General features: G+C 41.3%; 3 protein-coding genes across 3 annotated transcripts in view; 1 reads left to right on the plus strand and 2 right to left on the minus strand.

Annotated features, from left to right (window-relative positions):
- LOC122213907 (olfactory receptor 7G3-like) overlaps positions 1-25176 on the minus strand; it is a 44096-nt gene that overhangs the window by 16757 nt on the left and 2163 nt on the right. Inside the window, exons 2-6 of the mRNA XM_042928307.1 lie at positions 18439-18590; positions 11511-11622; positions 10453-10555; positions 9830-9888; positions 8559-8685 (exon numbers count right to left, since the gene is read on the minus strand). The gene's annotated coding sequence lies outside the window, so the exon portion shown is untranslated. The remainder of the gene's footprint in view (positions 1-8558; positions 8686-9829; positions 9889-10452; positions 10556-11510; positions 11623-18438; positions 18591-25176) is intronic.
- On the minus strand, positions 820-15724 carry LOC122207010 (zinc finger protein 260-like). Its single transcript, XM_042916712.1, has 7 exons — positions 15554-15724; positions 13433-13499; positions 9830-9888; positions 8559-8685; positions 3706-3798; positions 2805-2884; positions 820-2330 (listed from the first exon to the last, which is right to left on the minus strand). Exons 1-7 carry the CDS (start codon positions 15722-15724, stop codon positions 876-878), a joined length of 2052 nt encoding a protein of 683 aa, XP_042772646.1. The 3' UTR covers positions 820-875.
- LOC122213918 (olfactory receptor 7G3-like) lies at positions 16950-25043 on the plus strand. Its single transcript, XM_042928322.1, has 2 exons — positions 16950-16971; positions 24097-25043. Exon 2 carries the CDS (start codon positions 24105-24107, stop codon positions 25041-25043), a length of 939 nt encoding a protein of 312 aa, XP_042784256.1. The 5' UTR covers positions 16950-16971; positions 24097-24104.

A 25176-nucleotide genomic window follows, 5' to 3' on the forward strand; every position in this document is an offset into this window, starting at 1 on the left:
CCTCTGCTCAAGCCCTGTCTCACTCTGTCTCTCAAAAATAAATGTGAAAAAAAAATTTTAATAAAATAAAATCTTTTTTAAAAAATGCATGATTCTATAGAGTACCTATATTCTGGTGGCAGGAATTAGAGTGATTAGTGAGTGGAAGGAAGCAGTGAAGGAGGATTCTAGTGCTGATAATGTTCTAGTTCTCGCCCAGTGTGTGTAGTAGTTAGTAGAGATGTACTCTACCTTGTCAGACATTCATTGGGTTGTAAATTTTTTAACACTTATCTTAAGTAGAAACAGTGTGCTGTGAAAAGTATAGCATTTCAAAGATTCAACCATTCACAATTTTGGTGGGAAGATTCATTTCAGACCTTGTGTCAGGAAATGGTAGGTTAAGAGACATGATCTGGATGAACTACAAATGCAACTTAAAGTCTTTATCAAATAGATAAAGATAATAATAGATAAACACACCTATATCCCTATTATTACCCCTGTAATAACTCAACTTTTAAATTATATATATAAAAAGTTTTTTAAACCTGACGTGGGTTATATTGGTTAGTGACAGCAGTCATTTGTAAATAAAACAACCTTCCTCCCAAGACACACATGAACAGACACTGTAAACATGGTGGCTTAAAACATTAGGCATTTATTTTTCTCAAGTAACAAGCCTTGGAGGTACTAAAATTTTTTCCTTTCAGTTGTCAAGCGGTCACTTATCTATGGGATGAATAAAGGATTGATCACAATCATTACATAACTTAGATTTCTCCCACAGATTATTCAGAGGCTTTGTCTCATTCTTTACATCCAGTTTTTCTCTGCATTTGCTTGTATGCCATAAAGATCGAGAGTTCAAGAACTATTCCACAGGGACATTGCTAGGAGTTTTGTCCAGCATGAGTGCTCTCATGATGCCTCCGAAGGGATAAGAGCTTACTGAAAGCACGACCACAGACATTGCACTGATAGGGTTTTTCGCCAGTATGCACTCTCTTGTGCACGGTAAGATTACCCCTTACAGTGAAGGTTTTCCCACACTGATCACACTCGTAGGGCTTCTCCCCAGTGTGGGTTCTCATGTGTATTGTAAGGGATGCATTCCTCCTAAAAGCTTTTCCACACTCACTACAGTTGAAGGGTTTCTTCTCCCTGGTGTGCTTTTTCATATGTCTCCTATGAGATAAGACACCACTGAAGGCTTTCCCACATTCCTTACACTCATATTGTTTCGTCCTCATGTGAATTTTCTTGTGCAAAATGAGGAAATAATTCACTCTGAAGGTTTTCCCACACTGATGGCATGCAAAGGGTTTCTCTCCAGTGTGAATTCTCATGTGTTCTTTCAGGCACGAGTGGTCCCTGAAGGATTTCCCACAGTCCTTGCATATACACGGTTTCTCTCCAGCATGCATCTTCTTGTGCACTATGAGATTACAGCTCATTCTAAAAGTTTTCCCACACTGACCACACTTGTAAGGTCTCTCTCCAGTATGTATCCTCAGGTGTGTCTTCAGGTATGACTCACTACTTAGTGCTTTTCCACAGAGGTTACACACAACAGATTTCTCTCCAGTATGGATTCTCTTATGTCTTTTAAGGTACGGGAGAATACTGAAGGTTTTCCCACAATCATTGCAGGCATAGGGCTTCTCTCCAGTGTGTAATATCTTGTGCGTGTTAAGCCTAGACCTTCTACTGAATGTTTTGTTGCACTGATCACACTTGTAGGGTTTATCCTTGGAATGAATCTCTTCATGTTGTCTAAGAAGTGAACTATCTCTGAAGGTTTTTCTACAGTCACGGCATCCATAGGGCTTCTCCCCAGAGTGAATTCTCTTGTGCCGATTAAGATAAGAGCTTGAACTGTAGGCTTTCCCACACTGGTTACATTTAAAAGGTTTTTCTCCACTGTGGGTTCTCACGTGCAATGTGATAGATGAGCGGCTCTGTAATACTTTACTACACTGCCTACCTTGAACGGAGTTGTCTTTAATGTGAGTTTTTTCATGCTTCTTAAGGTAGAAGGTTGAATTTAAGACTTTCCCAGAGTCACTGAATTCATAGGATTTCTCTCTTGTATGTTCTCTCTCATGTGCACCTAAGAAAGAACTCCTGATAAAGGTATTTTTATCTTTTTTACATTCATAGGATTTCTCCCCAGAATGAACACTGTCATGTGGGTTAAGGTGAGAACAATCTCTAAAGGGTTTCCCAGGGTGAAGGCGTTGATGGGGTTTCTCTCTGGGATGAATTCTCTGATTCTGGGCAATGCTAGATTTCATGCACAAGGCAATTTTATTCCGTTCAATGGGTCTGCCTCCATGAGTTTGTTCCTATTGGTTAAAATGAGTTACGATCACAAGATTTATCACATCAATCGTATTGATTTGAGAATCCCCCCCAACATAAATTCTGACATACACTTAGAATAAGAGTTTACTTAGTATTTTCTTAGAGAATATACACAGCTCCTGTCTGAGTTTATCAGCATGAATAAGAGGAATGTTACACCAGATGGCTCCCAACAGGGTCTCTTTAGTGTTTAACATATAATTGCTTTGGAGTGAATTATGTCTTAAATATTTAATGTCTAACTTCCATTATGAATGTATTTACTTTGGGGATTCTCTGAAACCATTTTTAGAGCTAGGACGTGAGTTTCCTTCCAACTCATGATTTATAGAATTTTCCGTTTTCTATTGTTAAAATAAGAACCTCAAATTACCCCTTAGTTCATGAGTTCCTTTTCCATTACATGGAATTCTGGACTTCTAATAGAGAGCAAGAAATTCTCACATGACTCTTACCTTCTTGCCATGTAGTGCTTCTTTCTCCAAAACATCTTGTTTATGTTGTGATTGTGTGGTTTTAGGGAGAACTATCCCATCTGAACAAATTGGGGGGAAAGTAAGTTTTGGGAAAGAAGTGGTGACAATATGTTGGCAAAAGCAGGTAAACCCCAAGTCTAATCTGAGACAAGTAAGAAACAACCTAGAATATAAAATGATGGGATGGGGGCGCCTGGGTGGCTCAGTCAGTTGAGCTTCCAACTTCAGCTCAGGTCATGATCTCATGGTCTGTGAGTTCGAGCCCCGCGTCGGGCTCTGTGCTGACAGCTCAGAGCCTGGAGCCTGATTCAGATTCTGTGTCTCCCTCTCTCTCTGACCCTCCCCCGTTCATGCTCTGTCTCTCTCTGTCTCAAAAATAAAATAAATCATTAAAAAAATTTAAATGATGGGATGTTTAGGACACAACTAAGACCCGTGTGGACTTCTCTTCAAATAGACCCTAACCTTAGGAAGACAATGTGCAAGAAAAATACATTCTTGATCAAAGGAATGATATTTACATGCCTTAGTGTTTTATATAATTTACTGAGGAACGTTCTATCATGACTGAAAATTATGTTAACAGGCAAAGACCAAGGCTATATATGCAAAATGGGAAGAATTAGACAGTGATTCTAAATGTAAATATTAAAAGGCAAGACAGGTCTTTCTTTCAGAACATAAGAAAGTATGACAGGTTAAAAGCCAAATGCTAGAGAACGCTGAAGTTACACAAATAAGCCCACACCAAACGGTCTCTGCTTTCTCCTCAAATTTAAAGGGTATTTGGTTTAAGTTTCCTGTTTGACTTTTCATAACATACCTCCCTCTCAGCCCCACCAGATCTGGTACAAAACATTCATATATGTCCACTGCTCACTTGAACAAGTATCTTGGTGATTTCTTGTCTCTGATTTCATTTCATCTTCCTGCTGCATCTGGGTGATCAGAGCAGGTCTGCTGAGCTGCTTTTCTATAATGGGGAACAATGCACATGAGAGACCCATGCAGTATACAACAAAAACCACCACAAAACTGTGGTAACAACAAAACCACCACAAAACTGTGGTAACAACTTCATCTTTGAGGTTCTGAAGATAGGTAAGTGTGACTTCAGGAGCAGCAACATGATTACAACAAATTTCTAGCTGACAAAGCAAAAGTCAAGCACTTGGGAGATCAACTTTCAGAATGACAGGATGACGATTCCGTTTAGCTCGTCTCTCCCACTGGAACAACAAATGATGGGCCAAACAAATAGAATCAATTCAGAACCCTAGAAATTAGCCCAAGCTAAAGAACAAATGGAAAAATGTCTAACCAAGAAAAAAAAATCAATGAACTTTGGTAAGAGAAGATGGTCTTTGACATTTTAACTTCAGATTATTTCTACTCCCCTCTCCTCAGCTCCATGGAATCATGGTTAAAAACCACCAGCCTTGCAGTCAACAAAGAGATCTGGCTCTGTTAAAAGAATCAGCCCCAGAATACAGTCATTATTATTTTTCTCAGCTCGCAGCTCCCTAGAAAACCTATATTCTCGGGGTGTTGTGGCTATTGGATTCTACTCAGAGTTCAGCAGGAAAAAAGCTCTTACCCCCAAGGCATTACCTTGGGGAATTTGAAAAGCTCCAATAAGTTCCTGGAGATCCAGAATTATGTGTGCAAGCAAGGCTATGGACATGCCCAGGAAAGATCTAGGAATGGCTAAGACCCAAGTCACTTAGCTTTGGTTGACTTTTGGACCCTGCCCAAGTAGAAAGTGAAAAATAACCTGTCTTATAAGTTACCTGAAGCTTAAAGGCATGATTCCTTACACAGATCTACTTAGTAAGACATGAAGAGACATAGGCAAGGCATTTAAGAAAGCATTACTAATCATTGTTGGACTACTAAATTATAATGACCAGGAAACCAGGCTTAAAAATGAAAATAAGCAGTTTCTAATGAGAAAAGGTAGAAGAAAAGTCTGTGACTGAACACTGCAGGGATTACAGAATCTTTGGAATTCAGCTAGAAAGGTGACTAAACAAATAAGCACCAATAATAAAAACAATATATCTTGATGGCAGAGGCATCTGATACTAGAGTTGATAAAATATGTCATCTAAAATGTTATTTTCATGAGAAAATTGAGACATGCAAAGAAACAAAGTATACCACACATACAGGGCTAAGAAAAGCAGCCAAAAAGAAATGTCCCTTAAAAGGCCCACATTTTGGACTTAGTAGGAAAAGATTTAAACTCATCTGTTATAAACAGACTAAATGGACGACAAACAACAACAAAAGGATGTCCATTCTGGCCACTTACATTCAATATTATATTGAGAGTTCTATCCAGGGCAACTAGACAAGGAAAAATACATATAAAGTTATCCAGTTTGGAAAGAAGAAAAGCCAATTCTATTCACAGATGTCATGAGCTTATAAGTAGAAAATCTGAAAGAATACACACACACACACAAAACTATTAGGTTACAAGATAAAAAATCATATACAATGTATCAATTTTATTTCTATATACCAGCAATGAATATCATGGAAATGAAATTAAGAAAACAATTCCATTGATAATAGCATCAGAAAGAAAACGCTTAAGGATAAATTTCACAGAAGACTTAGGCATTGAGAATTACAATACATTGTTAACAGAACCTACAGATCTCTATGGGTAGAAAATATAAAAATGACCAATCAGAGATGAAGAACCCAATAACTTAAATTAAAAGTACACTAGAGGGGTGGCGCCTGGGTGGCTCAGTCGGTTGAGCATCTGACTTTGGCTCAGGTCATGATCTCACGATTCATGGGTTCAAGCCCTGCATCGGGCTCTGTGCTGATAGCTCAGCAAACACTTAAAGCACTACCAAACATTTAAAGAGTGATTATCTATTCTTCTGAAACTATTAAAAAAAATTGAAGAAGAAGGAAATTTTCCAAATTCATTCGATTCCAAAACCAGATAGACACTACAGTAGTGCCTGGCTGGCTCAATTGGTAGAGCATGTGACTCTTGACCACATTGGGCAAGGAGCCTACTTAAAAAAACAAACAAACAAGCAAACAAACATTCCAATAGATATTTTTTCCCCAAAGACATACAGATGGCCAACAGGCACATGAAAAGATGCTGAACTTCACTAATCATCAAGAAAATGCAATTCAGAACCACAATGAGCTATCACCTCACATCTGTCAGAATGTGAGGAAAAAGAGGGTTGCACTGTTGGTGGGAATGTAAACTGGTGCAGCCACTGTGGAAACAGTATGGAGTTTCCTCAAAACATTAAAAATAGAATTACCGTATGATCCAATAATTCCACTACTAGGTATTTACTCAAAGAAAATGAAAACACTAATTCAAAAAGATATCTGCACCTCTATGTTTTTTGCAGCCTTATTTACAATGGCAAAAATACGGAAGCAACCCATGTGTCCATTGACTAAATAAATGGATAATAAGTAAGATGTGGTATATATATACAATGGAATATTAACCATAAAAAAGCATGAAATCTTGCCACTTCCAACAACATGGGTAGATCTAGATAGTATAATGCTAAGTGAAGTAAGCCAGAGGAAGACAAATACCATATGATTTCACCCATGTGTAGAATTTAAGAAACAAAACAAAGAAAAAAAGACAAACCAAAACCAAAACAAATTCTTAACTACAGAGAACATATGGTTACCAGAGGGGAGATGGGTGGATGAGTGAAATAGTAAAGGAGATTAAGCATATGTGCACTTATCTTAATGAGCACTGTATGTATGAAACTGTGGAATCATTCTATTGTGCACCCGAGACTAATATAATATATGTTAATTATACTTCAATTTTAAATATAATTAATTAATTAAAATTTATAAAGACCTCTATGAATGAGAGAACATCCCATGGTCATGGACTGGAATAATTAATAATGCTAAATTAGCAACTCTCCAGATTGATCTACAGATTCAATGTGGCTTCCCACATTGGAATCCCACCTGGATTCTCTGTGGAAATTGACAAGCTTACTCTAAAATTCATATGAAAATGCAAGGGATCCAGAATAGTCAAAACAATCTTAACAAAGACAAAGTTGGAGAACATACATTTCCCAATTCAAATCTTACTTCAAAGCTATGACAGCAACCAACAGCATGGAACTGGCATAAGATAGAAATATAAACCATTGGAGAGGCACATGGGTAGTTTAGTTGGTTAAGCACCCAACTTCGGCTCAGGTCATGATCTCACGATTCGTGAGTTCGAGTCCCACATCAGGCTCTGCACTGGTGGTGCAGGCGGCCTGCTTGGGATTCTCTCTCTCCCTTTCTCTCCCTCTGCCCCTTCCCCATTTGTGCTCTCTCTCTCAAAATAAATAAACCAACTTTTAAAAAAAGTGAAAAGGCAACACACAGAATGTAAGAAAATGTTTGTAAAATTATATATCTGATAAGGGATCAGTATCCTGAATACATAAAGAACATTCACAACTCAACAGAAAAAAAAAATGGCAATCTAATTCTTAAATGGGCAAAGGATTTAAAAGGATATTTCTCCAAAAAAGATATATAAATGACCAATAAGCACATGAAAAGTTGCCTAATATCATCAGTCATTAAGTAAATGCAAACAAAAGCACAATGAGATACCATTCTAAAAACATTAAGATAGCTATAAACAAAAAGACAGGCAGAAATAAGTGTTGGCAAGAATGTAGAGGTTTTGGAACATTTATACATTGCTGGAGAAAATGTAAATAAAATAATACAGCCAACTTGGAAAACTGGCAGTTCTTCAAAATGTTAAGCAGAGAGTTACCAAATGACCCAGCAATTCCACTCCCAGGCACATACCCAAAACAAATGAAAACATATATCCACAGAAAAACTTGTATTACATGAATGTTTGTAGCAGCACTATTCATAGTAGCAAGTGCCAAAAATCTAAATGTCCATCAACTGGTGAATGGACAAACAAAATGTGTTATGTTTACACAACAGAATATTATTCAGCAATAAGTAAGAGTTAGGTAGCGATATATGCTATAACATGGATGAACTTAGATAGGATGCTAAGGGAAAGAAGCACATCACAAAAGACCACATGTGGTATGACTCCATTAATATGACATATTCAGAATAGACAAATCTATAAGTTATTGCAAGGATCTGGAAACTGAGGAGGAATGAAATGCCCTGTAGGCAAGGCAATGGAAATGTTCTGGGATTAGACAGCGGTGATGGTGGTATAACTCTGCATGTGCTAAAAACACAAAACAGACACACATACGCAACACATTGCTTTGTATTCTCTAAATGGCTAAACTAGGGTAGGTAAATGATATCTTAATACAAGCTATTTTTCTTAAATGTAAAAATCTACAAAAACCTACAAGAAGGGTGCCTGGGTGGCTGACTCAGTTGGGCATCTGACTTTGGCTCAGGTCATGATCTCATGGCCTGTGAGTTCAAGCCCTGCATTGGGCTCTGAGCTGATAGCTCGGAGCCTAGAGCCCGCTTTCGATTCTGTGTCTCCCTCTCTCTCTGCTCTTCACGCTGTCTCTCCCTCACTGAAAAATAAATAAGCATTTAAAAGAAAATAAAAAGCCAACTTTAAACAAAACAAAACAAAACCTACAAGAAACCTATAGCCTATACCACAAGGTAACTGGGACTTACGCATGCCAGAAATCCATGCTCAAACTCAATAAATAAAGGAAGGAATTGTGTCAGCCTTACCCAGCGATGCCAAGTTTCTGTAGTTCTCCAGCATCACATCTCTATACAGTTTTCTCTGACGTGGATTCAACAACACCCATTCCTCCTCGGTGAAGTCCATGGCCACGTCCTCAAAGGTTATTGAGTTCTAAAATAATTAACACATTTTGTCTCAACCAGCAATCAACCCCACCAGCATTTTTGGGAAGAGGGTCATGGTGACCTCACTGAGAATGAAAGACCTCTTTCATAGTAATTTCAAAATCCTAGGACTCAGTCCTCTTCCCTCTCACTTCTTTTTAAAAAATTGTTTTTAATGTTTATTTACTTTTGAGAGAGAGAGAGAGAGAGCATAGCAGTGGAGGGGCAGAGAGAGAGGGAGACACAGAATCCAAAACAGCCTCCAGGCTCCGAGCTGTCAGCACAGAGCCCAACACAGGGCTCGAACTCATGAACCATGGGATCATGACCTGAGCTGAAATCAAGAGTTGCACACTTAACTGACTGAACCACCCAGGCTTCCCTACAGTCTTACGCTTTCTATCTCCAGGATCCACCACAGACTTGAACACACTGCAGGTAAAATACTTGCTAAATGAATATTTTTCCACACAGAATGACCATACATTTTATATCCTTTTACTTCCCCTAACATCATTAAGCAGCAAAGATGACTGAAAAAAAAATTTGTATATAGTAGAGTAGCGGAAGAACTTTGTTGGAAGTCCCTGAGCCGCCATCAGGTCTCAAGATCATGGATGGGTTGTAAGGCTCCTACGAAAATTCAAAGGGAAACCTCACTGACGTGGTGTTGGGAAGCCAGCAGGGGGAGCTCTCGCCCCCTACCCCTAGTGGTCAATTGCAGACCCAACCGGAAGAGTCAGATCTCGCAAATCCTTCCTTTACTACCCCAGCAGGAGGAAAAAAGATTTTCTCCTCCTTAAGCAACAGCCCAGGGAATGAGACTGCCTCAACTTAACCAATGGAAAGCCACCATACATTGAACTCCCAATTTATTCAATAGATAGTTTGCTTATAGGAGCCTTCCAACTCCCTCCATTCCTCTATGAAAGAGGTTCCCCTTCTCTGCTCTCCAGACTTGCCTATAGTTTTGCTATAGCTTTCTTGTCCCAAACTGCAATGCTCTGCTATTCCTGAATAAACCCATTTCTGCTGGTAAAATCACTGACAAGTTTTATTTTTAAGGCTAACACTCCAGAGTGTTGGCAGGAAACACATTCACTCCAGGAAAGAATTGTATTGTAGGAGAAAGAAAAAGATTCCTGACTCACCTGTAACACAGAGTGGATGTTTTCCACCTCTGTGACCCTCGCATGGGCATGAGCAGGGTCTAGAACAGGCAGAGATAAAAGACAAGGTGACATGGGAGTCTAGGCACATCCAATATTGTTGACACTCACGAGCCTAGAAATTACCCCACATCAGTTGAGTCACCCCCCCCCACACACACATTCACACACACAACACACACAAAGCATATTATCCAGAGCAACCTGCCCTGTCCCCCAGAGCCAGAAACTAGGGTGCCTTAATACCCACGAGGAATGGATTTAGTCTCAATTTTCCTAGGCACAGAAACTGAAACTCAGAAAGATGGAGTTATCTTTCCCAACTTTACAGAACAAAAGGATGGGATAATGAAGTGCCACCCTTAAATATTCTTCCATCTCCCCAAGATGTGCGTTGTCTTTCCTCCAAAATCCCAAAGGGCACTGAATCATACATGAGCAAATTATGAGTTTCCAAGAGTTTGTAGAGTTCCACACCACCTCCTCGCATTTCAGCCTTGCCTTCCCAGTTCTCCTCTGTGGCTACTCAGCTCCCTGCTTCTGTACCCACCTGGGGTGGAGAGACCGCGTATTTCTAGTGAAGAGCATCTATCCTAGGAACTTACCAAATCCAGAAGACAGATGTGTGGCTGCCATTTTGCAAGTCTTTGAATAAACATGCCCAGGATGCTCTTTTTCTTGCATCTATGGTCCACTGCAGTCAGGGCTCTGAAATCAAGAAACATTAACAAAAGAACCTGCAAACTTGTAATTTGATCCTGGGTCTTTGTTTTCCTTGCCTTGGACAACCTCAAAGCAGTATGGTAGGGGTTCTTGATCTTCCTCATCCCTAAGGCAAATCTACCATATCACCAAACCACATTACCCATCATTTGTCAAAAATCCCATCTCCGTTGAGCAACTATACTGGTTTGTCATCTGCAATGGCACCAACACATAGACCTGACTCATTAGAGTCATCGGCACCTGACTCCTACTCTTTGACTCTGCCTTGATTCAAAAGGATTCTATGTTCTTGGGTGTAAACTAGGCACCTGACTCCTACTCTTTGACTCTCTGCCTTGATTCAAGAGGATTCTATGTTCTTGGGCATAAACTAGCAAACATCCATGGCTTCTGCATCTCAGTTACAAACCTTGAATTTATCGTCACTAAGACTCTTAACCTCTCCAGAGCAAAAAGTCGGGCATCCCTGAACTCTCTGAACATAGTAGCTATATTTCTACCCTGTTCACTTTTTAATCTGTATTGCACCTGCTCCTTTACCTCAGAGAGGCATCCAAGCTGTCCATCCTCCAATTACGTTGCTATTTATAACCCCCATTTCCTTGACACTACATATAAAACGCCATGGCCCATCATTTCAATAATATATTTCCCAAAACCTCCAGTTCCTTTGTCTGTCCTGCTGTAACCCCTGCTCTGGATAATTCCAGCCATCTGTCTATCCTACCTGGATGATTCCCACCTAACCAGTTATATGGGAAGCCCTAAAAATTTGAGGTCTTGTCTACTCTAAACAGGCCTTCAACACTAAAGGAAAAGCTCCACTGGCAATTTAACCCTCTAGTTATCCAAAACTCTTTTCACAATTTGTCCGGGATTTTGAATTTCACATGGTCTCCACTTTCCCTCTTCCACAACAAATGATCTGATATCTTACTTCACAGAGGAATAGTGACAATGATGAGAAGGATCGTTCCTCTCTTTGCCACGAATTCAAAAGTAGTCCGACACCATCATGACTTCTTTCACTTTCCAGACAAGATGTCTTCCTTAAAAAAAAAAAAAAAAAAAAAAAAAAGGAAAGATTTTAGGGGTGCCGGGATGGCTCAGTCAGTTTAGTGTCCCACTTTAGCTCAGGTCGTGATCTCATGGTTTGTGAGTTCGAGTCCCACATGGAGCTCTAGGCTGAGAGCTCAGTGGCTGGAACCTGCTTTCGATTCTGTGTCTCTTTCTCTCTCTGCCACTCCTCCTCTTGTGCCCTGCGTCTCTCTCTCAAAAATAAACCTTAAAAAAAAAAACATTATGGGGCGCCTGGGTGGCTCAGTAGGTTAAGCGGCCGACTTGGGCTCAGGTCACGATCTCGCAGTCCGTGAGTTCGAGCCCCGCATGGGGCTCTGTGCTGACAGCTCAGAGCCTGGGGCCTGTTTCAGATTCTGTGTCTCTCTCTCTGACCCTCCCCCATTCATGCTCTGTCTCTCTCTGTCTCAAAAATGGATAAACGTTAAAAAAAAATTTATTAAAAAAGAAACATTTTAGGGGCGCCTGGGTGACTCAGTCGGTTAAGCAGCCGACTTTGGCTCAGGTCATGATCTCACAGTTCGTGAGTTCGAGCCTCGCGTCAGGCTCTGTGCTGACAGCTCAGAGCCTGCAGCCTGCTTCACATTCTGGGTCTCTCTCTCTCTCTGCCCCTTCCTTGCTTATGCTCTGTCTCTCTCTGTCTCAAAAACAAATAAACATTAAAAAATAATAATAATAAATAAATAAATGAACATTTTATTTTTAAGTAATCTCTACATGCAACATGGAGCTCAAACTCATAATCCTGAGATCAAGAGTCGCATGCTCTTCTGACTGAGCCAGCCAGGCACCTCTCTTCCTTCTTACCAAAAGCCAATATCTCTTACCTTTCTATGCCAGGGCTTCTCATCCTTGGCACTACTGACATTTGGGACTGGATACTTTGCTATGGGGGCGCCCATATGCTTAGCAGCATCTCTAGACTCTACCCAGTACATGTCAGTAGTATCCCCTCCAGTTGCAAAATTACACTTGTCTCCAGATATTGCCAAATGTACTCTAGGGTGCAAGATTGCCCTCATTAAGAATCATTGGTCTTATCCCTTCATATCTTCTCTCAGAAAGCTTACTCTATTGATTATTCCTTGGTTCTTCTTTTCCATCACCACTGTAAGCAGAAAGAGTTAGGGGTCCCCAGGAAAAAGTGAGACATAGCTTTTTTGACATAAGAAGCCATTTCAGGCCCCAGGTCACCTTGCAATCTATGCCTGACCAGCACTACTTGCCCAAACCACATTCTTGAGTTATCTTTGCAGGATTTAAACTCCTTTGATCACTCAGACAACAAACTGGAGCCTAAGAACTGATGATGTTGACCTTCGCTGGCCTTGTGAATTCCATCAACTAAGACCTGGACTCTATCACCTTCAGGTGACTTTCGCCCCAATTCCATGCACGATTCCCCACTGCACAGGCCCCTTCATGAATGTGTATGTGCCCTTAGCTTAAACTTCCAGTTTTGTTGTTGGAGGAGACACTGCTTTGGGAAATGGCCCATGTTCTCCTTTATTCGTTGTAAGTAAAACCCTTCCTTTTCCTATTCTTTGGCTTACTTGTGTCCTTTGACTCAATACCCACCACAAGGTGAACCCAGTTTTGGGTAACACCACCAACTTCTGTTTCAGGGTACTTATACCTTTAATATTTAAACATAATTAACTCCCATCTTGAAACAAATTTATGCCTCATGTCCCACTTAGCCCTCTGGTTACCGCTCACTCTTCTTCACCACCAAACTTCTTGCAAGGGTAGTCTACCCTCATACTCTCCCCATTTCCTCACCTCCCTTAATATGCTCCAACCTGGTTCGCACCACCACCTTCACCACCACCAGTCCACTGACACTATTCTGCCAAGATGGCCAAGGATTGAAGAGAATTAATGAGAACCAATCCAGTGAATGGATTTCTGTTTTTGACTAAGTTGGTCCCTTGGAAAAACTCTATCACTACTCTCCTCTGTAAGTTATTTTCTTCCCTGAGCTTTTGTGACCACAACCTCCCAGTGGTCATCTTAGTGCCCTGGCTACTCTCTTTCAGCCTCTTCTCCCACTGCTGACTGTCCTTCAGGATCAGTCCTGGCCTGTTTCTTGCCTTATTCTGTGCCTTCTGTATCTACCCATCCATCCCCTTGAACTTAAATTTCATCTCTAAGTTGATAACATGCAAATGTCCAGTTTGGGATCTCAAATTTATGCTTAAGACCCCATATCCTGCTGCTTTTCAACTACTGTCATCTAAAATTTTCATAGACTCCTTTGATGAAACTTAAAAACTGAACTTACTATCTGTTTCAGAAAACTGTTTTGGGGCGCCTGGGTGACTCAGTCAGTTAAGCATCCGACTCTTGATTTTGGCTCAGGTCATGATCTCGAGGTTTGTGAGTTCAAGCCCCACATTGGGCTCCTCACTGACCATGTGGCGCCTGCTTGGAATTCTCTCTTTCTCCCTCCCTCTCTGCCCCTCCCCCACTTGTACTCTCTCTCTCAAATAAACTTTAAAAAAGGAAAGTTTTATTTCAAACATTTGCACTCTCAGTAAGGCATGAGTTCCCTGGCTACTCAAAGTAGGCAGAAAGGATTATTGGCATCACATCCTTCCCCCATCCCACAGCTGTAGTTAACTGAAACAAGATTAACCATTTGACAAGCACTTCTGGTCCCCCATGGGCTGGAATCAATTAAAACCTAACAGCACCCTCCATTCCTCTCCCCCAGCCCACAACAGCAGTTGAAAATTTAAAATATAGGCACACTCTGGGGCGCTCGGGTGGTCAGTCGGTTGGGCGTTCGACTTCGTCTCAGGTTATGATCTCACGGTTTGTGGGTTTGAGCCCTGCATCAGGCTGTGTGCTGATGGCTCAGAGCCTGGAGCCTGCTTTGGATTCTGTGTCTCTCTCTCTGCCCCTCCTCCACTCACGCGCGCGCGCTCTCTCTCTCCTTTGGAAATAAACATTTTTAAAAATATATAAAATAAAATAAAATAAATAAAATAAAATAAAATAAAATAAAAATATTGTCACACTCTCTCCCCCACCCCCAAAGACAGCAACAAATCCCTTGAAACTAAAACTACTCCGGATAGGGGAAATTGGTCAAAACCCACACTAATCCAAACCACACCCCCTCCCCCTCCCCCACCCCTCTCAACCCCCAAATCCTATCAGTCATATAATGGTGCTTTCTCTAGAGAAAAATCTCCCCAACTACATGTAAAATTCTATTCTGTTGTTTTTCGGTCTCTTTAATGTCATTTTTTCAGAATCACCTTTGTGAGTCCCCCATGTAAAGCTAATCTCCTCTTACTAAGAGCTGCTATTCTACTAAGAGTAGCCTTCTTCACAATTGATAATTACATATTTAGTTCTTTGCTTACTTACATTCTTTCTCTTCCACTAGACTCTAATGTTCAAAAGTACAAGAGAGGCCTTTTCTTATTTAAACACTATACCTAGTCACTGGCACATCACTAGCCACATCAAGTGCCCAGAATCCTGGGTAAAGAAATGAGTCTCCAAAGAATCCATTCCAACATCTGTCCCCATCCCTCATTCTACTTTGAAACCAAGTGTCTAGATCGCTGTCATTCATTCCTAAATGCTTAGGACTAATCCTTAATCCCATCTCCATCCCCTCAAGCTTGTTCTTCCTGCCCTCCGTCCTCACTTCCTCCAAGAGCTAGCTCTTCTAAACACAAATCTGTGGAAGTGATGAATCACTCAATTCTACTCCAGAAACTAGTATTACACTATGTTAACTAACTACAATTTAAATGAAAAAAAATTGAAAACGAAAAACATAAAAAAAAGATAATCTAATCATGGGCCACCCCTACTCACAATGGCTTCCTCCCAGCCTTAGAATTAAATCCCTATCTTGCTTTCAAGGTTCCCTATCTAGCTCACCTTCCTCCTCTCTTGCTTTGTTCTCAGCCCTGTCCTGTCTTGCTCAGTTCCCTGAGCACTCCAGGCTCCTGGCTGCTCCAGGGATTTCGCACAAGCCGTCTTGCTACAATGCTTTTCCCATTCCCAGCCCCACGAGGGCCCCAGCCCGCTCCCTAGCTGTCCTGTAGTCATTTCTAAGATGGCGGCTTCAAGGTCTTTTCTTTCCAAGAACCCTTCAAGCAAGTCCTCTCCTGAAATCTTTTCATTTACAATAATTCACAATCAACCCTCATTTATCACACTTAATAGCTGGACTATAAACTCCAGGGGACCTGACACTTAGTAATTTTTTTTTGTCATTAAATCTGTGGGACTGAGCTATCAGTAGTAACAAGGTCAGTGTAGCCAAGTAATAACTGTTTGTGGACCACTCACGGGCAACAAAAACTCGCTCCAGTAACTTTTTAGTGTGAACATACTAAATGATAAAAAATGCTAAAATATATGCAACAATAAAAGATATATTGAGTTTTTGAAATAAGATGAATTCTATCTAGGTAAACAGCTTCAAATTCTGTAAGAGTACTCTTTTTATAACCAAATCCCTTCCATTTAAAACCAAAACTAATACCTAATTTTCCTGTTATGTTATATCTGGGAAATAAATTTCATTTCATTAACACTGGGCAAAACTCATCTCATGTAGTCAATTCAGTTCTGATTTCAGATAACATCTTAGTGAAGTTACATTATTTTTTTTACAATCTCTTGATTTTCAAGCATTGGGAATTGTAATTTTAGTTGAGCTCCCTTGAAAAGGACAAAGCTGACCTTGATAATAGAACTCATGATTAAAAGGTAATATACTGCCCATCCTGATATCCTGTGGACAAAACCTACCCAACATAAATAATTGGAAAATTCCATCTCACAAGATACCCCAACCTCAAAGCTCACCCTGATGCCCTCAGTCAAGAGCAAACGTTCTGCAAATTAAAAATTCCCTTACAAAGTGAAGGGTAGTGGGGAACCCCTGCCGCAAATTCCATTACTCACCAAGACACAGAAATCCATAGGTTATCAAGGTAAGGGCTTGAGCCAGGCTGATGTTCACGTACTTCTACCCTACGGCGTGCTTTCTGGCTGAAGAAACTCACAAGGTCACTGACTTTTATCTGGTAATGCAACTGAAAGGACTAAAGGATTAAAAGACACGCCCTATTCTCCTTGACTACACTTTCACAGGGCACTTTATTGGTGCCTTTATTGGTAAAACAAAGAATACGCCCTGATTAACCTAATTCCTGCTTACTTGGTACTTCCTAAATATCCAGAAAGATATGACTCAGAAATTTCAATAGAGTGATTCGCTGCCTATGAGAGTCTAAGTCTTTGCACCTCTTTGCAGGGTATTTTATCAAGCGCTCATTCACTGAATAAATATTTATTGAGTGCCTACTGTATACCATACACTATTCTAAATGTCAGGAATGTGGAAGAAACAACTAATAATTATGCAGAAAAATCAAGTAAGAAAGCTGCACAGAGGACAAGAGAAGTAAATCGTAAAGGGATAGTGAGTGATTGATGCTGGTGAGCACAGGAACTTTTTTTTTCCTGCCTAACTAGCGATTGTAGGCTTTTTTTTTTTTTTTTTAATTGACCTGTAGTTGACACAACACAGGCACCCTTTGAGGAGCTAATGTTCCAGCTGAGACCTTGATGAAACTGATCAAACTCTGAGCTTGACATAATTTAGGATAAATCGACTGAGAAGGCTGGACCTTAAATTTTATGAGAAATTCCCCCCTATAACTTGTTTGCTCCAACTCAGGCCCAGATTCCCCACCCCTCCCCGACATGCCTCCAAGTGAACATTCCAGCCTCGTCTTTCCTGTTAGTGCCGTATCTAACGTATTTAACGCAGTCTGCTGAGTTTCGAGACACACCCTGTCCCTTTCCCAAGCCACCGGCCTCTACATATGAAAGCTTTGTTCACCCACCCCTCCCCTGTTCTGCATATTCTTTGCAGATCTTCCCGTCGCAAGAGTCCCCCTTAAGAAAATCTTTCCTTACTAACTTTGAAGTGCCCCTTAAAAAAAAATTTACCAGGGCACCTGGGTGGCTCAGTTGGTTAAGCCTCTGACTCTTGGTTTCAGCACAGGGCATGAATTCACAGTTCCAGAAGCTCAAGCCCTTTGCACTGATCATGCAGAGCCTACTTGGGATTCTCTCTTCCTCTCTCTCTGCCTTTCCCCCACTCTCTCTCTCTCAAAATAAAGAAATAAACTTAAAAAAAAAGGATTGTGATGCGTTAAACTTATGCCAATTAATAATTGCTTAATTGGGGCACCTGGTGGGGCATCTGGGTGGCTCAGTCAGTTAAGTGACCAACTTCGGCTCAGGTCGTGATCTCACGGTTTGCGGGTTCAAGCCTCGCGTCGGGCTCTGTGCCGACAGCTCAGACTGGAGCCTGCTTCAGATTCTGTGTTTCCCTGTCTCTCTGCCCCTCCCCCCCTCAAAAATAAAAAAAATTTTAAAAATTAAAAAAAAAAGAGTTGATTGGCAACAACCATGAAGACAATCAGAAATGGCTGAGTTTTGGCAAACTGCCTCCTGGAAAAGCGAGTGGTGCGTGGTGAATGGTGACGGTGTCTGCTGTGGGCATCTTCATCAGACCTGGACTGTGAGCTTTAACTCTGGGACAAAAGAGGCAGGAGAGGGAAAGGACAAATTCCTTTTGTCCCAGTCAGGTAATTAACAAGCCAGTAGTTTCCTCCCTTCGCGGCAAGTAGGAATTGGATTGGAATGAAGATCGGCTAATGAGCTTTGGAGACAAAACCTCTAGGGGCAGAAAAAACTGTAAATAGACCGCCTCTCCCCTATCCACACAATCTCACACCTACCAGACCAGGAAGGAAGACACCGTGTCACTTCTTGGAAAATGTGTCTTGTCCAGAAACTCTACACATAACTGTCTGCTTGAAATTCTCAAAAGTCAATTTGTCTTCCACATCCACATTTTCCATCATCACCTGTGGTCTTCTGTGGGGTCATCCTGGAGATACAGAAATCCCTTGTAAGTTCTGGAGAAAAGGGACAATTTACTATTACTATTATTATTATTATTATTCCCATGTAGAGTTAGTCCTAGGTTAATTAAGTAGGAAGTCTAATGTAGTGGTTCTCAAAATGTTGTCTCCAGCCCAGCAGCCAGAGCTGGGTTCATGTGTGCACAGCCTGGGCAGTCACAGAGAACCCCACTCTTGCTTTAATGCTTTGCTGTCACCTTCTGAAATTTATGAGCTAAGGGTCCCCCGTTTTCGTTTTGCCTTGGGACCTGAAAATGATGCAGCCATTTTTACCTGAAGTATCACCTGGAGAGTTCTTGGAAATACACTCTATTTAAAAAGCTTTTTTTTCTTTAATGTTTATTTATTTTTGAGATTGAGAGCATGAGCAGGGGAAGGGCAGAGAGAGAGAGGAAAAGAGGATCCGAAGTGGACTCCACGCCGATAGCCCTGAGCCTGATACACGGATCGAATTCATGAACAGTGAGATCATGACCTGAGCTGACATTGGGGCGTTCAACTAACTGAACCTGGTGTCCCTAAAATGCACTTTCTCAGTCCTCACTTAGACATGCTGAAACTCTGGGGTGGCATCCAGCAACCAGTGTTTTAAGAAACCCTTCGGGTGAGTCTGATCCACGGTCAAGATTGAGAATAGTTGTCTAAAGGAACTCCGGATTTTTATTAACTACTTGGCATATTCCCAAGCCCCCTGGCACTGGATTCACAATTGCCGCTGACTCCGTGGACACCTTTTCCTCACCCAAAGTTTGCAGCGACTGATGCCCTACTGAAAGGAATTGAAACTTTCTAAAGTTCTCTAAGGATTCCAGGCTGCTCCAATGCACCACTTTATTTCCCAGGTATGACAGAAGGGAAACTGTCTGCTCTAGGGTCACATTGTTAATGCTAAATCCAATCCTTTGAAGGAGGTACTGAGATTTAAGGAAAGGAGACCAGTCTCCCCAGTCAACTTGCCCCTAAATGTAACCAAGGGTCCTAGTAGAAATTTCAAGTTGGTCTTCCTTGCAACTCACCGATGTTGCTCTATGGCTATTCTCTCTCTCCTTCCCACTTCCTCATTCTTCCTGTCCTTTCCCCCTACACCCTCCAACACATGCCACTCAAAAGGAAGAATCATGTCAGGATCTTCTCAAATTCCAGTGATGCTGATATCAATAATATGAACAGTGAGTACACACTCTGCTGTGTGTTTTATTTTTCCTTTTCATATGCATTCCTGGAATGTAGATATTACATTCTCATTTCCATTACCCAGATAACAAACAAAAGCTCAAGCGTGTTCATGGATTTCCTTCATTGGCTTTTTTTTTAATTTTTTTTTTAACGTTTATTTATTTTTGAGACAGAGAGAGACAGAGCATGAACGGGGGAGGGTCACAGAGAGAGGGAGACACAGAATCTGAAACGGGCTCCAGGCTCTGAGCGGTCAGCACAGAGCTGGACGCGGGGCTGGAACTCACATACTGCGAGATCGTGACCTGAGCCGAAGTCGGAGGCTTAACCGACTGAGCCACCCAGGCGCCCCTCCTTCATTGGCTTTATACAGGATTTGAATCCAGCTGGGCTCATTCTACACCATACTTTAGAAACTTCTACAGCAATGGTTTTCAAAGTGTGGTCCCCTCCACACAGCTATATCAGCATCACCTGGGGACATGTTAGAAATGCAAATACTGGACCTACTCAACGGGAAATTCTTGGGTAGAACACAGACATCTGTGGGGTTTTTTTAAAGATGAAACATACAATCGTTGACATACAATATTATATTGGTTTCAGGTGTATGACAAAGTGATTTGCCAATTATATACATTAAAAAATGCTCACCATGGGGACGCCTGGGTGTCTCAGTCGGTTAAGCGTCCGACTTCAGCTCAGGTCATGATCTCACAGCTTGTGGGTTCGAGCCCCATGTCGGGCTCTGTGCTGACAGCTCAGAGCCTGGAGCCTGCTTCGAATTCTGTGTCTCCCTCTCTCTCTGCTCCTCCCCCACTCATACTCTGCCTCTCTCTCAAAAATAAACATTAAAAAATAAAAAAAATAAATAATAAAAAATGCTCACCATGACAAGTGTAGTTACCATCTTTCACCATACAAAGTTATTACAATATTATTGACTATGTTCCCTTTGCTGTACTTTTCATCCTTATGGTTTATTTCTTTTATAACTGGACGTTTGTACTTCTTACTCCCCTTCACCTATTTCATCCATCTGCTTCTTGAGTTCTGTTCCCTAAGAACCACCCATGAAGGGTGAAAAATGAGGGGCAATTGATTTCTCAAACCACCGTGAAGGACAGGAGCATAAAAAAAGCAAATCAGCAAGTTTCTTCAACATTTTTTATTTATTAATTCATTTTTAAATCATAATGAAGTATACATAACATAAAAGGTACCATTTTAACCATTTTCCAGTGTCCAGTTTGGTAGTACTAAGTACATCCACACTGTCAGGCAGTGTGGTGGGGATCCACCATCCATTTCCAGAAATTCAGGTCATGATCTCTCGGTCTGTGAGTTCGAGCCCCATGTCAGGCTCTGTGCTGACAGCTCAGAGCCTGGAGCCTGCTTTCGAGTCTGTGTCTCCCTCTCTCTCTGCCTCTTCCCTGCTTACTCTCAGTCTCTCTCTCTCCCTCTCAGAAATAACAAACAATAAAAAAATTTTTTAATTAAAAAATTAAAAAAATTCCAAATGTATAACCTCCATTCGTATTTCTGCAATAGTGACTATTCCTGTGTATCAGGAAATCAAGGGAAAGGGAACATCCTAAACCAAGCTGAATATTTTCTCTTTCATAAAGACTACCACACTGTTTCTTGGTCTTTTGGCTAAGATCAAGTATAAAGGCTAGTACAACAACTATACTGTTATTAATAAAAATAATAACAGCAATAAGAACAGCCAATATTTCTAGAGTATGTCTGTAGCACTGAGACCTTTTCTTTTCTTTTTAAAGTGTATTTATCTTTGAGAGAGAGAGAGAGGGAGGGGCAGAGAAAGGGGGGAACAGAGGATGTGAAACAGGGTCAGTGCTGACAGCAGAAAGACCCACACAGGGCTCAAACTCACAAACCATGAGATCATGACCTGAGTTGAAGTTGGATGCTCAACTGACCGAGCCACCCAGGTGCCCCTTCTGTCTTGTTTACTGCATAGAGCATCCTATTCATTTGAAGGACAGAAATGTCCCTTGACCTTTGCTCTACTTCTCCCTTTCGTGACTAATGTCCTCCTACCCTTGCTCCATTAACCATCCTGTGGATTGCAATTCTGTCAAGTGGCCTTGATGTTAGCATTGGCTGGTTCAACAATTCTCTCCCCCCACTTAGGCCAGTGTGAGGGCAGAGGAAAAAATGCTCAGTCACCTCCTTTGTTCTCTCAAGACTCCATGCATTCCACCCTCCCTCCACTTCTATTATGAATATGTATCCTTCCAAATTCACATCCTGAGATGGTTTGGTTTTGATTAAAGCAGAAAATGATACATTTTTATCAATAATGTATTTGCATACCAGCTCCTAGAATTATTCACTCTTTTTTTTTTTTTTCCTTCAGATAGAGAGGACTCAAGAATGCAGGGGAGGGGCAGAGAAAGAAGGAGAGAGAATTCCAAGCAGGCTTTGCACTGTCAGTGCTGAGCCTGATGCAGGGCTCCATCCCATGAACTGTGAGATCATGACCTGAGCCAAAATCAAGTCAGACACTTAACCGACTGAGTCACCCAGGCTCCCCTGGAATGTTATTTTTATGAGGTGGCAATTGCTGAGACTACATCATCCCATATGTAATTATTACAGGGGCCAGATCATGGAGGAAATTGAATGCCACTGAGGACTTGGGTGTTTAATGGGTAGAGAGCCATTGAAGTATCCCACAAGGATGTGCTGGCCCTTTGCTGGCACCTATGGGAAGATTGCTCTGTAAAGATGCACAAAATCAAATGCACTCAAGGGTACTTGGAAGGTGGGGGATCATTACAAAACCACTGCCATTTGGACATATCCTAGAAGGTGGCTGGCTACCAAGAAAAAATTAGTCAAAAGAAATATGCTACAGGGGCACTTGGCTGGCTCACTTGGTGGAGCATGTAACTCTTGATCTTGGGGCTGTGAGTTTGAGCCCCACACTGGGTTTAGAGATTACTTACAAAATAAAATATTAAAAATAAAAAAATAAATATGCTATAAAAATAACTCTGAGTTTCTAGACATGGCCCATATACCCAGCTCTAAGCTTTCTAGAAGCCAGAAGGGAAGGGAAGGGAAGAGAAGGGAAGGGAAGGGAAGGGAAGGGAAGGGAAGGGAAGGGAAGGGAAGGGAAGGGAAAGGAAGGGAAAGAATGTAATTATGAGAGAAAATAACCAGTTGTTCATAAAAAGCATTTGGTATTCTTGTTTTAAAGAACAGATAGGAATTTCCCCTATGGATATGACATTTCTTAAGCAGACACAATAACAAGACTCATTCAACCTTTTCTTATAATGTCTCTCATCCATTGTAGGCTGATGATAAATGACAAGTCACAAGTCCAGCAAAAGAAATTCCTTCGAAAAAGATAGGTCCCAATAGAATGATTTGACATTGGGGCACCTGGGTGGCTTGGTTGGTTAAGCATCTGACTCTTGATTTCAGCTCAGGTCACGATCTCACAGTTTGTGGCTTCAAGCCCCATGTCAGGCTCTGCGTTGGCAGTTTGGAGCCTGCTTGGGATTCTCTCTCTCTCACTCTCTGACCCTCCCCCTTTCTCTCTCTCTCAAAATAAATAAACTTAAAAAAATTTTTAAAGAATGATTTGATGTGATTGTAAAATAGAGAACATTTAAAGGAATGGGTTAATAGTGTTACTTCTCACACAAAGGCAATAGAGAATGTCAGATTATAATTTCCAGGATTACTTGAGATTTGCAATTATGAACAGAGTCAAGCAGTATAGGGTTGACTACACAGTTAAGATTTTCTGAGAAAATTAAGTCATCTAACCAGGTCTGATACTGTTTGAAGAAACTACAGAATCTAATCCTAGATTTTACTTAAAAAAATTTCTTTTAAATGTTATTTATATTTGAGAGAGAGGGAGAGAGAGAGAGAGACAGAGTGTGAGTTGGGGAGAGACAGAGAGACACAGAGACAGAATCTGAAGCAGGCTCCAGACTCTGAGCTGTCAGCCTAGAGCCTGGGACTTGAGCTCAGGAGAATGAGATCATGACCTGAGTGGAAGTCAGACATTTAACTGACTGAGCCACCCAGGCACCCCTTCATTTTTAATGTTAGCATTAGAAAAATGGATGATACATAGAAGTCACTCAATATTTACTTGGTGAAGGGAAAAAGGCGTAGACGAACCTGATGGGAAGAATTGTTTAAATATTACTAGAATTTAAAGCATAAATAAAAGATGTCTCTCAAGCAAGTGACGTCTGTGTGTCTGTTTCATCGTAACTAACTCCTGTCTCTAACTCAGCAGGCACCTCAACAACATGGAATCAGAAAACCAGACAGAAGTATCAGAATTCCTCCTCCTGGGTCTCTCAGAGGATCCAGAACTGCAGCCCCTCCTGTTTGGGCTGTTCCTGTCCATGTACCTGGTCAGCGTGCTCGGGAACCTGCTCATTATCCTGGCCGTCAGCTCTGACTCCCACCTCCACACCCCCATGTACTTCTTCCTCTCCAACCTGTCCTTTGTCGACATCTCCTTCACCTCCACTATAGTCCCCAAAATGCTGGTGAACATCCAAACACAGAGCAAATCTATCACTTATGGAGGCTGTCTCATTCAAGTATACTTTTTCATGGTTTTTATATGTATGGACAATTTACTCCTAACTACGATGGCTTATGACCGCTATGTGGCCATCTGCCACCCTCTGTATTACAGGGTCATCATGAACCCTCGCCTCTGTGGCCTGCTGATTCTTCTCTCCTTGTTCATTAGCATTATGAATGCCCTGCTCCACAGTCTGATGCTGGTGCACCTGTCCTTCTGCACAGACTCGAAAATCCCCCATTTCTTCTGTGAGCTTGCTCAAATCCTTGAACTTGCCTGTTCTGATACCCTGATCAATAACGTCCTGGTGTATTTAGTGACTAGCCTGTTGGGTGTTGGTCCTCTCTCAGGGATAATTTTCTCTTACACCCGAATTATCTCCTCCATCTTGAGAATCCCATCAACTGGTGGAAAGTTCAAAGCTTTTTCCACCTGTGGGTCTCACTTGTCTGTTGTTTGCTTATTCTATGGGACTTGTGTTGGAGTCTACCTTAGTTCTGCATCTTCTCTCTCTGCCAGGAAGAGGGCAGTGGCCTCAGTGATGTACACGGTAGTCACTCCCATGATGAACCCCTTTATCTACAGCCTGAGGAACAGGGACATCAAGGGAGCCTTGAGGAAACTCATCTCTGGAATGTCTTCGTTTTCATGATTCTGTCATCTGACTTGTGTGTAGGCTTCTAGAATGAGTGAAAGGAAATGAAGTACTGGGTGTGCTAGAAATCCTGACTCCTCCCTAATTCAATTCTAGTCAAGTGGTTAATCCTGGCTCTCAAGTCAAGTCA

This window comes from Panthera leo, chromosome A2 (assembly GCF_018350215.1).
Source record: "Panthera leo isolate Ple1 chromosome A2, P.leo_Ple1_pat1.1, whole genome shotgun sequence".
NCBI lineage: Eukaryota > Metazoa > Chordata > Mammalia > Carnivora > Felidae > Panthera > Panthera leo.

Coding starts and splice junctions, on each gene's coding strand:
- LOC122207010 (XM_042916712.1), bottom strand. CDS start 15,724: ATGACTACAGGACAGCTAGGGAGCGGGCTGGGGCCCTCGTGGGGCTGG. Junction 9,889..13,432: donor GTTGGAGCATATTAAGGGAG/GTGAGGAAATGG, acceptor TGCCTGTTCTAG/ACCCTGCTCATGCCCATGCG. Junction 3,799..8,558: donor CAGAAACTTGGCATCGCTGG/GTAAGGCTGACA, acceptor TCCCCATTATAG/AAAAGCAGCTCAGCAGACCT.
- LOC122213918 (XM_042928322.1), top strand. CDS start 24,105: ATGGAATCAGAAAACCAGACAGAAGTATCAGAATTCCTCCTCCTGGGT.